We start from the raw sequence: 19,201 nt of genomic DNA, 5'->3' as shown, positions 1-19,201 counted from the left end.
ATGAAACTCCCATAGTAACATAGTAATGCAAAAGCAGATGTGTGTGTGGGAAGTCATCATACATATAAAAGAGACATGTGGCCCATTGAGTCGGGTGACATACTGAAATTAAATAAAGATGTAGTATATCAATAATAAACAGGTCAACTTTATCTACAGACTACAAAAGGATGCTAAATAGATTCCTTTGAGAGCATTGCATTGCCAGCCACAACAATAATGAGGGCAATCTTCCTAGTCTAGCCTAAGTAGAGGAGTTTGTGTATTGTAGGTGAAGGCTGCTTGATATCAGAGTGCCCCCTGCTGCCTGTTCAGAAGCCATTGGCTGCTGCTTCCTGTTCTATTTTTCTTTATCTGCGTTTGTACAGAATCGCTGAGGTTTCCTGGGATTTTATGACTCAATTTCCACGCTTTCTTTAGCTCTGTCTGCCGAGGAGAGACAGATGCAGCCGGCTGGTGTTTTTTTTTTCCCTGCCTCTGCTGCCTTGGGGATTTGTAAACGAATTGTGCTGCCATTGTGCTGCCGATAATATGTTTTGCTGGAATGAAAATACATTAACAGTCAAAGGACTGGGTGCTTGACACAAACCAACCTCAGATACTTTTTGACCTATAAACCGCTGAGTCTGTCCCTGTCATTGTATGGTGACGCAGTAACAATAAAAATAGAAGAAGCATATATAGACCATCAAGAGTATCCTACCTACAACATATGAATTTATGACTATGTCCCTCCCGCAAAAGGTTAACATTGTGATTCAAAGGCAAAAGTTACCTATTGCCTACAAAGTCAGTTCCTTCTCCTAGAGTGTTTTGGTGACATAGAAAAACTAGACACTTGTTCGTTAAACCTGCCCCCTACAATAGTGGGACACAATTAAGGGATCTAATCAAGACAGTATCTCCCCACAGTTGGTATCACAGTGATGATAAGACAGAAGAGTACTATGTCTCATGCGACCTATCACCATCATCTTTGCCAGACATGTTGACATAGTAGAATCTATTGTCCTTTATGTCTGTCGCTCATATGTACTGTAGTAGCATTACATGGTGGTAGCATTAGATGGTAGCAGCATTACACAATGAATACATTAGCTGGTAGGGTCATTACACATTGAAAAAAGTTACCAACTCACCATATCTATCTTTACATCCAAATTCAGGGTCACAGTGACACAAAGGCAACAGGGACCACTGGCACATCGAATATGTCCCTCCTGCTTCAGAATGATATAATGACATAGGCACTGAAGGGACAAAATGACCAAACATTCTGCCCTGCTAGTAAGAGAGTGACACAAACAGCAGATACCTATCCTTCAGTTCTAATCATTGGGTAACATGAGAAAAGCATCCTTGGTCGATGAAGATTGTCCTTGTGTTGTGGGTATTTCATTTACTTTGTAGACCTTTTGTGGAAATAATGCAGCTCTTTCCTTTACTGTATTCTGCATAGTGTTGGGTTATACAGTACAAAAAAGTAATCAAAACTATAATAAAAGTGGTGAGGGGTTAATGAGTTTGCTTGTTTGTATTCCAGGTCCTCCCATCATCTCAAGCACGCAGACACAGCATGCCCTGCATGGGGAGAAGGGGCAGATCAAATGCTTTATCCGCAGCACTCCACCACCAGACCGAATAGTAAGTGCAAAACAGCATGGACCCAGCCAAATGAAGCCTCTGGAGCTCTGACCCATTCATTAGGGCAGTGGTTTTCCACCTTAAAAGAAATTCAGAACCCTATTAAGACCCTACCCAAGTGAGACCAAGCTGAATATCTTATACTGAAACGACTCTCACTGTATTTGGGCATCTTCATTTTACATTTGCTTACATCTACCAATTTGTATAGCACTATAATATAATTTAATTTTAGAAAAATGTTTTAAATCAGTGCATTGAATAACTTAGTTCAAAAAAATATAGCAAATCAGACTCATAGGGAAATAAGAATCAAATTATCCTCCATTATTATGAAACCTAGGTTTAGAATCTGAGTCGTTTACTGACGGTTTTTGGCTGATAACGGTCCTAGTTATGATTGCCAATTATACTGTAGATTGATACTGTACTGACTTTGTTGCCAGTGACTCCTCTCTCAAGCTGCACTGTATATACTAGTGCACATTGTAGTCATGGGCACACGCACTTGAAGTATGATAAAGATTAAAGATGCAGAAAGATGTGACTTGTACTGTTTAATTTCTAAATTAAAAATCTGAAATTTGAGAATAACGTCAATAGGCTTGTCATTTTCTATTGAATTGCACGAACACTTATTTGATATCAATCCCCAACTGGATGTAAGAACTAGAAACCTCCTCTGTCAGTTTATCCTCCGTGCTGCTTAGTTTGGGACACAATTCATCCAGCCAGTATTCTATGCATAAAAGATAGCTTTTTTATTTTTATCAAAGCAAACTTTTCTATTTTCAAACCTATGAGGTTTAGCTTTTTTAATCCTTGGGAAGAAAATCAGATGTGAAATCACAAAAAAAAAACAATAACAATTTGTGTAGAGTTGAACAGTTCTTTCAAAAGAAAAATAGGTGGGGTATGGGAAGGGTTGTGTACCGGTCATTGACAATAGCCCATCCAGGCAGGGGCTAGAGGAAGTTGGGTCCTTTACATAGCAGGACCTGACCCCAGCTGTAGCGGTTCTCCACTCCTGTTGGCTGCCCTGTCTCTAATAGATAACATACTGTATGAACATTAAAAGGAGCGTAATTGGGTCATAATATATATACATATACAGTATATTAATTAGCTCCCAATCTTGTTTTCAGGTCTGAGGATAATACATCACTTTAAAACGGCAAACGTATTTAGAGTATCAGTACACTTATTCCTAAGACATTTTATTAGAGCCAAGCCCCCACCAATGCCATTGCAGCATCTTTACAAGTGGCTTTCGCAGTTTCCAGAAATAAAACCAGGGCATTTTTGCTCTTATCTCTATCAATTTCATTCCCTGCAGGCTCCCTGTGAGCTTCGGGGGAGAGGGCTCTGAGTGTATTGCTATTTTTACATCTTCCTCCTACATACTTATACAAATAAGCAGCATGATCTGGCAGAGCTCCTGTTCTAAGTGTTGTGAGATGTACACATGCTAGTGAACTGATTCACATTTGGACAAGCAAAAACATTACAGTAAGCAAATCTATAAACAAACATAGACATGCATGTACCCAGTCATATATTTGGGTTGCCATTGAAGTGATATTTTTAAATCAGTACCGTGGGGAACTTGTGTTACATATGTAATCTCAAGAACAATGTACAGTAGCAAAGTAAAGCCATAAGTGGCTACCAGAGATGTGCAAACTTGTCCCGTTTTATTCCATAAACTTTCCGCGCGCATTTTTTTAAAGTGACTCGCCCAAGGTCTCAAAGAGCTGACACCAGAATTGGAACAAGTCTCCCCTGCTTCATACTCAGTGTCGTTGTTATCAAAGTTAGTGTCTTTACTCACTGAGCGACTCCTTCTCCCTTACACACAGTATTATATGATCACAATGCCCAGTGGCGCATATTTTGTACGAGGGCTCTGCAGTTTTTACACGTTTAAAAACCACCAAGGTAAAGTGTCAATCTAACTTACAAATCTATAACTCAGATGCCTTGTATGAGCTCCCGAATGGTTCATATTTATTTAGTTTTCTCCATAAAAAGGGTAATAATATTTTTAAAAGACTGTAATAGTAGCCCTTAAGACCCCTCAGGTTATCAGGGGGTAATGTTTATCCTGGGTGATTAATCCCACAATCAGCAGTGATATCACTATGTAATAATAACTGCTGGAGGTATGCACTCACTGCTAGAAGTATGCCCCTTTGCAAATATTTTTTTAATTGTAGCTCAATTTGTATCTCATTGTTGGTTTGTTTTTTAACTTATTGTCCAGGAGACATTATTCAACATCCTCATATAAGATTTTTCTCCTCAAATAGGCCTGGTCCTGGAAGGAGAATGTTCTGGAATCGGGGACATCGGGCCGGTACACAGTGGAGACAGTCAGCACAGATGAGGGTGTCATCTCCACTTTGACCATCAGCAATATCGTAAGGGCTGACTTCCAGACTATATACAACTGCACTGCCTGGAACAGCTTTGGCTCTGACACAGAGATCATACGACTTAAAGAACAAGGTGAGATTTCATTGTAGGTAGACATGGTTATTAGTAGAATATATGGAGATTAATGTCAGTTTTCTTATGGTGTGTGAACGAAAGGCATTTCTTGAAGCAGTACTTCTGCAAATCTGCATATTTATTTCATACTTTTTTCTGCCATAAACAAAATATAAACATAAAGGTGTACCTAGAGGGGGTACAAAAAGATCCCTGATGTAGGCGCACTGCAGACCTTTATATAATAATGTGGTCAGAGGTGAAAAAAATGTATATAAAAAAAACAGTTTATTAATTGAAGTGTACTTAAAAACGATGTATATCCTCTATTAGGGTATACGTCTAATTGCTAAAGTCACTCAGTATCAATGTTCAATGTTCTGTAGAGCTTAGGCACAGTATATATAGTAGCCAGATGTAAGCTCTTGAGGTGTACTCTGTAAAATCAGTCTTACTGCGTATGCTATTTAGTAGAAATGCGAGTCTCCTGTGGAGGTATCATGAGAACAAGTGTGTACCAGAGATACTCCCAACGTATATTATGAATCCTATGTCTGTATGCCCATCTTCGTGGTAAGTGCTTTATAGGGTAATATAACTATGTTATGACGAAGGTAGGTCTCCAGGTGAGTATACTGTAGTGAACATAATCTCAATAACTGTGTAAGTATACAGACTTCAGGATGAGAGCAATGCTTAAGGATGTTTTCCTAAACTAAGGTAAGTAAAAATCGTGGGGAGCTATTAGCTGTACATCTTCCGCAGGAGGTAGAAAATAATGAAGCTGTTGCTCAATACACAGTAAATAGCGCCTGTATAGGGGTATAATGCCCTCTACCTAAAGTGAAGCAGATCTGCTGCCTGCTGCAAATTCACTGGTATTTCACCACCCACTCTGACGCGTTTCGGGCTAAGCCCTTTGCCTAAGCTCTACAGAACATTGATACATTGAACATTGATACTGAGTGACTTTAGCAATTAGACGTATACCCTAATAGAGGATATACATCGTTTTTAAGTACACTTCAATTAATAAACTGTTTTTTTTATATACATTTTTTTCACCTCTGACCACATTATTATATAATAAAGGTCTGCAGTGCGCCTACATCAGGGATCTTTTTGTACCCCCTCTAGGTACACCTTTATGTTTACATTCTCCCTAGGCAGCACACATTTACCACCAAGGGGTTTGCGCAAGGTCTCTCTGTACAGTATTTATAAACAAAATATACATATATATTTTTTTTTTATTATTATTATTTTTTTTACAAATAAGTAGTTTTTGTTTTACTGTATGGTACTATGTTGTATGTTGTATGGAGTACCACTACTTTTTACATTTACATTACCTGGCTTTGTTGTAATAAAAATAGATTTATGTTAATAATGCTCTCTTACCTTACTGTTTTAGAGCAAACCTTTTTAATATCACGGCCACAAAGCTATTTTGCGAGAATTTCTTTAAATCAGGTACTGTACAGTACCACCATTTTTTAGGGCACTTTGACTACTGCAAATGACTTTTCTTTTTGATATTCATCCTGATCACTTTTATCTCTGTGAAATAAACTGGTGATGGTGTTTTTCACAGACTATCTGAAAAGTGAAATATTATTAGTTTGAGCTTTATTAGAACAGGGTTAATACATGGTTCGTCCCTGTAGATATTTCCAGGTAAGAACCACACGTTACCTGGTATTTACTATTATTGCTGTGCTATGGCTTTAATTCTCCTATGTGGAAAGCTATTAAATTCTGAAGCAAATGAGAAGACAGTACACATATCATGTTACCATTGGGACTCAGATTTACATTTTCAAATGTATGAGAAATATTTTACATTACAAATATGAAGGGGTTACAAATGAGTGCAATTCTTCAAACAAGTTAACAAAAATATAATTATACTAGCTGAAGTACCCGGCGTTGCCCGGGATGTAAATGTGTCAGTTATTATGAGTGACAGTGTAAGGATAGGTGAAGCATTTTGTGTAAAGGTTATTGAATAAACATCAAAAGACATATGCAATGAATGTTATAATAGTTTTTTAATTAAATATGAGATAATAAATACAGTCCCACAGAATGGAATGTGGTGTGTATGTATGTATGCGTGTATGCGTATTTGTATGGTTGTGTGTGTGGGGGGGGTGTAAATAAATGCACACACACCAAAAAATACTCCCCTTACACTTACACTCACACAACATATACACGCACATACATGCATATACACTTACCTGCAGCTCCCGGCTCTATATACACGGAAAGCATGCGACACGTGCACGCGCGTTCGCATAGGAACGCGCGGGCGCCCGGCCGCATGCTGTATAGAACAGCCCTTATAGTGTCTCCCAGTTGAGGCAACAACATACAGACTGAAGGTGATAGATAGTGAATGATGACACAGTAGTATAATAGATAGCATAGGTATTTGTGTGTGATAGTGTTAGTTGTTCTGTGTGGGTGGGTGTATATGTGAGTGTGTAGGGAAAATGTGATTGTGTGAGAGTGAGTGTCCCCATCATGACATACATACGTGGCTGAAGTTCTTCGTGTAGTAGGTCGTTAAACGTAATGTCAGCATAGTTAGATGAATCTTCTTACCTGGTAGTCCCAGTGAAGGCAGATTCTGTAGTGTGAGGTGTCGCCTGTGAGCGGTGGCTGCGGTGTCTGTTTGTGGTGTGACCGGGGGGAGGGGGGATGGTGGTAGAGGAGAGGTGAGTCCGGCGCTGAGGAACGGCGGCTGTTTGTGGTGTGACCGGGGGGAGGGGGGTTGGTGGTGGGGGAGAGGTGAGGCCGGCGTCGAGGAGTGTGGGTAGCGTTGTGTAGGCAAGTTGTTCTCGTAGCAAGTACTGTAAGTTTCCAACTGCAAGTGAGATGGTCCTGCCAAGTGAGGTTCCAAATCCAAGTGAGGGCAAGAGGTTCACGCAATGTGAGGGGTGGTGGGGGGGGCGTCCGTGGGCCAATGACACAGGGGGAAGAAATACACACAGGGCCAATCACACAGGGGGAAGAAATACACACACAAACATTATTTCAGTCATATATATATAGATAAAAAATCCCATATTTATTCAAAGACATAGCAGATAAGGGGCCTATTCTAGTAGCTTTGATAACTTTATTGAAACATTGAAAGTGTTGGCATGTTCCTACAGACAAGCCAACGAGTATTCTAAAACTTGCCTTAAACTAGCCAGGTACATACTGGGTACATTTCAGTGACATTTCTGCAGAGGCTAATGGCCCATCGGATTAACACAGCAGGGGTCCCAGGCAGTCCCATTCAGTTTGAATGGGACTGACAGGGACCCCCGCTGTTAAACCGATGGGCCATTAGTCTGTCTGCAGAAATGTGTGAAATGTTGCAGCATGTACCCAGCATATACCCAGCATATACCCAGCATGAACCCAACATGTACCTGGGTCTTTTTGGAGATTGCACCAGGTTTGTTTTAAAATAATCGGTCGGCACTACAGTAGGTCACGGTAGACAAATTGCAATTTCTATACCGTTTTTTTTATAAAAATTACATACCGCACTAGTTTGTATTTGCTCTACAAGCGAACTGAGGTGAACGTGCGATATCCCTTCATTAGTCTGTAAGACCTGCGCAGAGAGAGCAGAGATGCTGCATCCCTGTACTCTGAGGAAGCCACATGCTGGTGAAAAACATTGGAGGAGCCATCAGCGGAACTCACAGCACTGAGCAGACTCTCTATTGCTGCTCCGGAGCCTTGCCAGCCCGCTATGGATACAAGCCTGCAGCCTAGGGAATCCTCCTCTGATGACTCGTGTCACGTCACATCCGGCATCTAACGACACATCCGGGTCGACCAGGGAGAGGGGAAGAGGAAGCCATCTGCCGCAGCCAGAGCCAGTAGAAGTACTCAACTGAGGGAAAATCCCAGGGGACAGACACTCCGGCCACAGCAGCTACATCTGGTAGACAACACCCCCCCCCAACCAAAGGACCCAAGGGACTATCAGAAGGAAGGAGTCTAATCCTTACACCAGGCAGACCAGCAGCAGTCCATTTCATCATATCTTTGTTTTTATTTTATGCATTGATGCAATATTATTGTTTTAAATATATAAAGAATTTACTGATTGATATGTTTCACCACTCTTTTTTCTTTTGAGGTACTACTTGGTGGAGGATTGGTTATCCAGGCATTTGGGGCTGCAGAAACAGCAACACATAAATTTAGGAATTTCTTAATACAGAGAACTAGTAACTTCTTACTAAACCAAAAAGAAAAGGATATGGCGCCTCCAAACCCACTAAACATAAAGAAGGAAAACAATGATGAAAATCTATGTTGTATAGGACTGATACACAAAAAAAAAATATGCAATGAAAAACAATATAAAAAATGTATGTGTACTAAAATGATAAACAAATTGAAAAAATAATGTCTAGAATAAATGCAATACAAATCCAAATGTAGCTCCACATGCAATCCAATAGAATCTTTGCAGCCTGAATGTAAGGGAAAACCACTTCCTTGAAGACATCTAAAAAAAAAAAAAAAAAAACAGGCGCACTCATAGCGTAATAAAGTTTAACAAAATTTATGTGGAGTAGATGGTTTAAAAAAACACACTCACAAACATAGCAGAAATAAAAGCAGTTATAAGTAATACTCAATCGCCAGCCCGATTGCAGGAACCAGGTTACTCCGGTGAGGTTGTCCGGTATGGAGAGATTACAGCAGCTTCCACAGTGTACTCCGTGTACCGGAGGAGGTAAGAAGCGCCGTCCACTCCAAGTCCCTCGTCACTGCAGCGAGTCTCCAATCAAAGTCCCGCGAGAACTCAATGATGTCACAGGATTCACCAGATAGGTAGTAGCAGACCCCGCAAGGATAACAAATGACTGCTTCACTGGTGTGGCCACCACTAATCTCTTCTCTTTCTGTCTGTGTCTCTTTTTTCCTCCTCTGATCCCTCTGAATCTCTTTTTCTCCTTTGTGAGCTCTGGGCTGACTCCTGCTTGTCCCACAGGGGGTATTTTTTCCCTTTCTCTGTGGGAGGATGATGGTATCCTTTCTAAATGGAGAAAGGTTAATGGCATGTATGAGATACAATCGCCAACAAGTGAAGCAGGAACTCGACTGCAACTCCGGATAGGAAGCCTTTACGTCACTGTACAGGAGGAACCCGTTGTAATAGATAATCTGTGTATCGAAGACAGGAGACTCGTGTCGCGTCACATCCGGCATCTAACGACACATTCGGGTTGACCAGGGAGAGGGGAAGAGGAAGCCATCTGCCGCAGCCAGAGCCAGTAGAAGTACTCAACTGAGGGAAAATCCCAGGGGACAGACACTCCGGCCACAGCAGCTACATCTGGTAGACAACACCCCCCCCCCCCAACTAAAGGACCCAAGGGACTATCAGAAGGAAGGAGTCTAATCCTTACACCAGGCAGACCAGCAGCAGTCCATTTTATCAGGCAATATCTTTGTTTTTATTTTATGCATTGATGCAATATTATTGTTTTAAATATATAAAGAATTTACTGTTTGATATGTTTCACCACTCTTTTTTTCTTTTGAGGTACTACTTGGTGGAGGATTGGTTATCCAGGCATTTGGGGCTGCAGAAACAGCAACACATACATATAGGAATTTCTTAATACAGAGAACTATTAACTTCTTACTAAACCAGTTTTATGATCTGAGTGCTGTTTGAGACCATAAACTGTTTGGTTTATTTGTTTATTTTATATATATATATATATATATATATATATATAGATATATATATATATATATATATATATATATATATAATATATATATATATATATATATATATATATATATATATAAACAAAAAGAAGACAGAGAGCGCACGCCCCATAGTGTAATACTGTACACTTAATATAGGGAAGGGAATGGTGGAGGGATTAAAAACACTCACAAAGTATAAGTGCATAAAAAGCAATTTGTGATAAAAAATCACCACTGAGGCAGGCACCGTCTCGTAACGCGTTAGCAGTCCAACCGGAATACTCGAACAATGCACCCGACAGCGTCCGTCCTCTGAACAATCAGTTGAAGTCCTCCACGCAATGTGGTATTGGAGTAGGCCTCAATACAGCATCATACACGCATAATACAGAGAACTATTAACTTCTTACTAAACCAGTTTTATGATCTGAGTGCTGTTTGAGACCATAAACTGTTTGGTTTATTATATATATATAAATATATAAACAAGAGGAGAGCGCATGCTCCATATCGTAATTACGTATAAAAAGGTTTAATTCAGAGCAAGTCAAAATCGGTCAACTCACAAGCATTGCATGAATATGCGCATAGAAAGACGATTTCAAAGGCCATATGATGGTAGTGGAGCCGAGAACTGTAACTCCTGGGTTGACTATGATGTACTTCAACTTCTGGATAGATGCCGGGCAGCTCAGTCACAAGAGTCTTCCTCCAGAAATGTCATCCCACATCCAAGGTTTCATCGATTCTAACAGGAACTAGTCTTACGCATTTCATCGCTCACAGCTATGCATTAACCTCTCTAATCTCTGACTGTCTCCCTGCGGTAGTGCATGGCACTGGTAGTATTTCAGAAAATACTACCTTGGAGGTCCTTGCCTTAAGCTTTTGGCCTAGATCCCTGTAATCATTTTATAGGACCCTCCATCTTTCTCTAACTTTGTAATTGGTGCCAACGTGTACCAAGACCACCGGGTCAATTCCAGCCCCCCCCTCCCACCCCAACAATCTGTCTACCCAATCCGCAATGTGAAGCAACAAACTGTTCGGTTCATGCGGTCATGGCAACAGATTGCCCTATCTACCTTTCTAATAATGGAGTCACCTACCACCACAATCTTTCTTTGTATCTAATCATCCTGAGTCCCCACTGTGCTGGAGGAACTATTCCCCTGGCTGCTGCTGCAGGAACTATTCCCTTGGCTGCTAGAGTAATTAGTCTCCCCCAGCCTTGCCATTTCTGCCGCGACACTCCCAATATCTTCACTCAACATGGCAAATCTATTGGGATGTGTCAGCTCAGAAACTACCGGCCTCTCCCTATTGCCCCTGCTTCCCCTTCTAACTGTCACTCAGCTACCTACCTGCTCCTCACTAACAGCAACCAAGCTACCTACCTGCTCCTCACTAACAGCGCCACCATCTGCACCACTAGTCGAATCAAGGGCCTGCTCAGTGAGCTCTAAACCCCTTTCAAGATTGCCAATGTCCCTCAATATTGGAAGTTGCCTCTTCAGATCAACAATCTCTGACTCTAAAGAGACCACCCGCTCACACTTCTCACAGCGGTATGCTCCCTGGAACAGCTGCTCCAAGTGCACATGCATGTGGCAAGATGTCCATTGAGTGGCATTTTCAATCCTGCTCATTCTAGCAACTATGAAGTTTATAAGTACTAACAGTAAACTGTACTTCAATATACTATGCCTTGTTTAACCGCTTCCTTGTTCAAACTGCTTCTGTTCCTAACTGCACACTTTAAACAACCAGTACTTCAAATCAACCACACAGATCAGTATACGCAAGCCCAGAATTCGTTAGAAGCCTCTGTTTAAATTGGGACACCCACCAGGTGTGCTAGGTTAGCAATCAACCAACCACACCCACTGCAGGTGTGTTAGGTTAGCATTTAACTAACCACACCCACTCTGCCTCAGGCAGGAGAACGGGAAAAAAAGTTACAGACTACAATTACCACACACTTTCAAAATAAATTAACCCACTGCACACTCCCCAAAATCAGCCACCCCTGCTAGTATACACTAGTATACACTAGTATACATAGCACTTCCCTTTCCTTCTGATTCTAAATGCACACGTTAAACAACCAGCACTTCAAATCAACCACACAGATCAGTATACGCAATACTTATTGTATTATAATTCCCTGTAATGTATTGTATCTTTTGTAAAGTGCTGCATACATTGGTGGTGCTATATAAAAATGAATATACAATACATAAATAAAAAGTAAGTGGCTGCTCAAGTACTATTTTTAATTGTAATTATTCTTTTGTACATATAGTAATAAAAACAATATCCTTGTGTTTTCATTTGCAGTTGAAATACAAGTGACTTTGAATCTTGAGATACTTGACACCATGTCAATCCTCAAGATTTTGTGGATCATGGAAGAATTAAAATTCTGTTTTGTCAGTTGAACAGGGCAATTTTCCCCAATAATAACTTTTAATTGAAGATCTGTAGTGTATCATCATTAAGGGGGATGTTCTAGTAGTTGCAAGTATTTCCTTGTAAAACGGCCTGGTTTGACATGGTCATACAGTAAATAGTGGATTAAAACTGGCCAAAAATCCATATTCTATATTACAAACCGCATAATTTAAACCCTGTCTATAAACAGGTTTGGCTGTAGTATTTCATGAATGAACTCTGAAATACTATAAGAAACCCTCAGCCAATCCGGATGAGAGATTCTAAGCGCAAGAACTGCAGCAGTAAATTTGAAACGACCAAAAGATGCTCTTGGATAAATAGCAGCGAGCCGGCTTCAGAAATTTCAAGTCAAAATATTTTCTAAGTCCCACTTTTCGGGGCCAAGTTCTGAGAAGAGAACATAGCAGTCGCGAATGGGATTGCAAGCCGAAAACAGTTCCAGAACGTTTGGTACTATCTCTCGGTCAAGGGATTTCGGCATCTCCAGGTGAAAGAGAGCGCTGGCGTCAGGAACTTCATGCCGATTTGACATTTCGGGCCAAGTCCCGGTCAACCTAAAGACTTTGTTTTCTGTTCTATTTTACCTAGGAAAGTCTAGTTTTTTAGCCCAGACCCCCAGTAAGTGTGTTTTCTTCTGAATTTTGTAATCCACTGTGTGTTCGTCTGTTTCTATGGAATAAATGACAATTTGTTTTACTATCTTGTTTTGCTCAATGAATGATCCCGGTAAAAACGTGTAAATACCTGGTCTCCCGTGACAGAAATGCCCGGACCACATTTCACTTCCAATATGAACTTTCAAGAGTGGAGGCCGGAAGTTGAAATTGAGATTATACGTTTAATTACTTGATACCTACTTCAAATGAGTACGACTTGACAGATCCAATGATATCTCATATCATCCATATCATATCTTTGCTCTTGTCACTCTGAAGTCCTATTTAGTCAATTATTTGCACATCTAAAACAGACTAAGGACCTTTGAAACGTTTCTAACATGTAGATATCATTCCAGAGTTGGGTTACATGGATTTTATTTTACCGGAATGTTCTCACAAGTTCATCTACATTAGGTATTAAATGTTCTTCTGATTTCACTGGAGGCTAAAAGCAATGCTTTTGGTACTTGGGGGAAAAAAAGGATTTTTTTTTTGTTTGGTTTAATGTAAGCAGCATTTGATTACCTTTAATGAAAACGAATGACCTATCAATACGTTCTACCGTGGTCAATCCGCAAATATCCTGCTTCCCCACGTTCACGTAATGACTACCTTCCAGTTTCAATCAATTCTTTAGTCAATGTAACTCAGCAGTTACAATGTAACCTTTTATTACTAAGGTAACATTGTCTATTGTTACCGCTCAAAGGACAGTCTCCTGCTGGCCTGGGAACACTGCAGCATTTTCCTATTTGTGATCAATTATTGTCAAAGATCTTGCACTGCTTGGGAAGTGTGCCAAAACCTATTATAGCAACCAAAAGATGCTCAGTATATTAAAGTTAAATAAAATGGCATTGAGCTGTTTTTTGTAAAAAAAATAAAATAATAATCTTTAAATGTAGTTCAAATTCCGTGCACTGTTGAAATCCTTGCTCTCTTATTGGCAAAAAATGCTGGGCATTATTCATTCAGTAATGACCCGGAATTTTTGGCACCTTGCCAAGTTTTTATCTCCAGCCAATCAGCTTACAGTGTCAGAGCATCTCTCAGACAGGGGAGATGATTGGTCAGGAGACAGCAGATAGACAGCGACTTCCCTCCCTCTCTCACTGCAAAGAGCTCCACATAGGACACAGTATAAATATTAATTAAAATAGAAATACCTGCAATATACAATGAACACATTCTTGTTTGGTGACGCACAGACTTCGTACACAGAATGTTGTTTACAAACTCTATTCCCATAGTTTCCCCTCTTGTCCCTTCTCTCATAATATACTTAACACAGAGCATTGTACTAAAGCGTAAGTCATATTTTGACCATACTCATTTTTCTTTTGCAGTCCAGTGAGATTAGTAGAATCAGATCCCTTAGGTTAAAAAAAACTTTTATAACCCAAAAACTATTTAAAATAGTAAAGGAATAGGTAAGTATTACATGTTTTTGCTTGTTGGCAGGAAATGAGTTCCCTTCAGAAATTTTTGGGACCAAAAACGTTGGGTCATCTCATGTACAGTATCCAGGTGCCAGTCCTCTTTTTATAAATGTACATTAAAATCCTTTTCCTCCATTATGCATTGTTCTGTCCAAGGCTGGCGGTGGCTAATGAGTTGAGACAGGCAGTTTACTCAATTCCTTTTCCTATACAAAATGGAGTCTTCTTCATTTCTGGTGTTTTTATTATAAGTTAAAGAGAGGAGTAGACGCCCTCAATAATATGGTGCTGGAGGGGGGTACTTAACTGCCGGTACTCTGGGTCCAGGGAGGTCCAGATGTCCCAAGGTATACCAATGGAGAGAAGGGAAACAGGCACACGGTCTTATGCATACAAATTTATTGTGCCAGAAAATCCAATGTTTCGGCAGTATACAGCTGCCTTTTACAAGGTGAGGGCTACAGGACATTAGCACAGATACAGATATTTATACCTCTTAAGTACTCACCCCACCACGCTCAAGGCAGCCATTCTCCTGGACGCCGACGCCCACGTGATGACGTCAGTGCGCTCGTGTGACGTGATTACATTGGACGTCACAGAGGAGGCGGGCCCCAGACAGTAGACTCACCGAGCAGAAAATTGATTGGCTAGCCGGTCGCCATGGGAACCCTGTGGGAGCATGGGGGGTGAGAGCCCTTACATGAATATAGAAGTGTAAGAATCTAATAAACATGAGCAAACACCAACCAACCAGCATGTGAAATATGCAAATCAGTTTCCAATTGAACATTTTTCTGTATTCTCTTTTGCATTAAAGATTTTTGGAGCAATGAGAGTACCTCTTTATTTTTAATTGTAATTACCTTTTGATATTCACTATACTGAGGTGATTTGCATATTTCACATGCTGGTTGGTTGGTGTTTGTTCATGTTTATAAAATTCTTGCACTTCTGTATTCATGTAAGGGCTCTCACCCCCCTCGCTCCCACAGGGTTCCCATAGCGACCGACTAGCCAATCACTGTTCTGCTAGTGAGTCTGCTGTCTGGGGCCTGCCTCCTCTTTGACGTCCGATATCATCACGTCAGGTCACGCGTGCGCACTGACGTCATCACGTGGGAGTTGGCGTCCAGGAGAATGGCTGTCTCGAGCGTGGTGGGGTGAGTACTCAGAGGTATAAATATCTGTATCTGTGTTAATGTACAAAAGAGAGATGCACCCGCTAAACCTAGTGTGACCACTTGGGTCACTAGTACAGACTGGTGCAAAAGGGCAGGGAAGGTAATCAAAACACAAATAACACTGTATGACATAAGACACTGTGCATACAGATAAGGCCCTATAGATGCACTCAAAATCTGAGGAGGGAGAACACCCTGAAAAATAAGCAACACAACAGAAGAAATCTGGACCAAACCAGAGATTTGATGTATAAATATGCTTTATTATTGATAATAAAATGGTTGGTACCGGAACATATAGTGAATGAGGTGAACTGAATGCAAAAAAGTGCTAGTAGGCAAAATGCCTGAAGTGTATCCAAAATGGAACAATGAACGTAAGCACTATAAATCCAGAAAGCAATGAACCTATGCCTATGGTATAAGGCAATAGGGGCTAACTCTGGTGTGTGACGTCACTAGAACGCTATATATAATATATACACTCACATGGGGCACTAAAGTGTGTATAGGCACATAATCACTGTCAATCATGCATCAATGATGTACTATATAAGTAACATAACAGTGGCAATGATAAATCAGTAGTGTAAATGTAGCACAAAAAACACACAAGTGTAAGACTGCTGACATAAACCAATGTGATGGTCAAAGAGCAATAAGAGGCGTGGAACCCCACCAAAACTGACCCTGTTAGTGAGTAACTACACACAGGGACAGAAAAGTGGGAAAGGGAGTACCCTGCACACCAATATATGCGAGCCCTGTGGGGGGAGAGAAATGCAACAGGATCGTGTATTCCAAAAGGTCTGACCCTCAATAACATACCCCTACAGCACACGGGGGGGGAGAGGGGGGAAGAGGACAGAAAAGAGGGAAAGAGGACCCTGAATCACTTATCTGTACTGGCCCTACATTTTAGCAGCCTGCATACATACAGTAGATCAGTGTTTTTCACCCAGGGTTCCTATGAACCCGTGGGTTCCCGGGGCATTCCTAAAGGGTTCCTGTAGTTTTCTTGTCATTTGAAAATGGTATCAAATATAGAAGAATGTACAATGCATCTGATCACAGAGTTGCTGTTAGATATGGTTAGGGGTTCCTCAGAATTTCACTTCGGGTTCCTTGACCAAAAAAAGGTTGGAAACCACTGCAATAGATACTGACTGTTGTGGACAATTGAGGCTATGTGATTATTCATTAGTTCAATGGTAGTTTATGTGCATTAGTGCCCCTATTGTCACTGTCATAATTTAATGAATAACCCTGTACTGTATGTGTCAAGGGATGGTAGTACTCTTTTCAGTAAAAAAGGAACACTTAGGGATATATTCTATATACTCCAAATTGGCCATTCACCCGAACTGCCACTTTGGAGTATATAGAATTGATTTGATCAATGTGTCTTGAAGCATCAATTTATATACAGTAGCCATTTTTCACCACCAATGCCTCGTGTGCCTCTTCTTGCAATCTGGAGAGTGTAATTTTAAGGATTTAGGAAGAAACTATTAGTGGTTATTAATGGGATGCATTAAATTCTATTTCTGGAGCAATTCACTCTCTTATAAAAGAGAACAACAAGCTTGATAGGGTCTCAAAACCACAACATGAATCTTACTCAATTTTCTGTTCCCTTTAATCTCACAGAGTCTGTCCCTGTTACTGTGATTATCGGTGTGGCAGTCGGAGCTGGCGTGGCATTCCTAGTTCTCATGGCAACTATTGTTGCTTTTTGCTGTGCTCGGAACCAGAGAAGTAAGTGTGTTATAATTGATGTTTTTTTCTTTTATAGCACTAACAGTGCATGCAGAGCTGTACATAGGAGTTTTGCAGGAATGAGTCCCTACCCCGTAGACCTTACAATCTATTTTGTGGTGCCTGCGGCACAGGGAGATTATGTGACTGCCCATGGTTACAATGAGTGGACATTGAGATTTGAACCAGGCTCCCCTGCTTCAAATTCAGTGTTATTGTTTACAGAGACAGTGCTTTTACACACTGATCTCCATGATGTCTTTGTGGTATTTGTGTGATAATAGGGGCCTAGGTCATTATATTTAAGTGTTATCAGAAGAGGGAGATTGATGAATTCACTTATATCGAAGTTGTTTGTTACATGTGTAGCACATGTCTCCCCCCCTCTGGGAGATTTAGTCATGACTATTGCTAGGTGTAGTGCTGATAACGGGTTTGGCACAGGACAGCTGAGGTACCCGCGATGGTGTGGGGGAAGACAGGCAGACTTTAAGGGATTCCTCTAGTTCTTCTTCTTGGTGACAGCGCATCCAGATATAGGGGGATTCATCTTGGCTGAAGGCGGTCCCCGCTATGACAGTCCTTACTCAGAATATTCCCTCCACACAGACTGCCGTGGAGCCTGAAGTATAATTGAGGATGATCTTTATTATAGCAGCCACTGCGATGTTGCTACAGTGAATTCTTTAGTTGATAAGGTAGATCCCTGACTTCATGATGGTACTGGCCTGCTGGTAATAGTGAGGCCTCTCTGGATTAGGTTAGTGCCTCAGCCCATGAGGGACTGAGCACATGTCTCTCTCTCCCAGCGAGGAGGAGAGCTCAGAGCTCCTACTCCATGTTTTATTTTATCAATGACGTTGCATTTTGCAGTATAATTACAGTAGACTTGCATGTGTAATTAATTCTGCTAAGAAACTACAAAAATAAATATTAATATCTTTTATTCTATATTTATTGTTTATTATTCAATACATTCAACTTTTGCTAGGCTTGCTCTACTTTTCATACTGTTTCTGTGAGTGGTCCTGTGAGTATTAACTCGTTATAACATTTTTAAACAGTTCTAAGGATTCAAGGGCGCACACACGAGACAAAGACAAACTAATTTAGTTGCAAAAGGCATTCGAGTCGTTATCCTTAACTCCCCCGGGCCATGGGAGCTTCCTTAAAAAACAAAGACACATTAACTTTGAGCCTTGAGTCCTTGGCTGAGTAATTACTATGCCTGGTTTGATACGCATGCGCATCACAGCATTAGAGTAGTTGCACCTTCCCCCCTTACACAGCCCTAGCGAAAAAAGCATTCAACTGCTTATCGACACCTCCCCAAGAGCCATTCATTATGTTTCAGGCTCTTATGTACAGTACTGTAGCGTCTTGAGACCGGTTTCACACGCAAGCGCAGGTGTGATAAGTCCTTCTTAGGGATTTGTCAAGAATTACTTCACAGTCAATGTGAATTTCAAGTCTGAAAAAAAAGGGCATACTTTTTTCTTTTCTTGACAAGGGCTTAACTAATGAGTGATTTAAGAAACCATTATGTGAAGCATGTTTTTTATATTTTATCAATTTTTCCCTTCTTAAAATCACTTGCTTTTTATTTCTACTGTATACGGTATGAGGTGGCATACTCTAATTTTTATTTGGGGGTTGGGGGGTTCAATTGATTCTGATGAACTGATTATTTTTCACACATTCTCATTCTTTTGCAGGTTGCATTGCATTCTGTGGTTCTTTTGTCATTGAGAGAGGGGGGATTAGGACAAATTTTTGACTGTTATTAATTATGCACACAGTACAATAAGTTTGCACATACCCCCCT

General features: G+C 40.6%; 1 protein-coding gene across 3 annotated transcripts in view; it reads left to right on the top strand.

The window, feature by feature from the left end:
• The window catches only part of KIRREL3 (kirre like nephrin family adhesion molecule 3), a 945,792-nt gene that overhangs the window by 893,948 nt on the left and 32,643 nt on the right, over positions 1-19,201 (top strand). For 2 of the 3 annotated variants that reach the window (XM_075604275.1, XM_075604273.1), the window contains 3 exons: positions 1,544-1,644; positions 3,954-4,152; positions 17,269-17,376. In XM_075604275.1, the coding sequence (XP_075460390.1) occupies positions 1,544-1,644; positions 3,954-4,152; positions 17,269-17,376 (408 nt within the window). The remainder of the gene's footprint in view (positions 1-1,543; positions 1,645-3,953; positions 4,153-17,268; positions 17,377-19,201) is intronic. The other variant, XM_075604274.1, reaches the window with a different exon arrangement.

Source organism: Ascaphus truei, chromosome 6 (genome assembly GCF_040206685.1).
Source record: "Ascaphus truei isolate aAscTru1 chromosome 6, aAscTru1.hap1, whole genome shotgun sequence".
Lineage (NCBI taxonomy): Eukaryota > Metazoa > Chordata > Amphibia > Anura > Ascaphidae > Ascaphus > Ascaphus truei.
The sequence above is the reverse complement of the archived record's forward strand: the minus strand, read 5'-3'. Positions and strand labels throughout refer to the sequence as shown.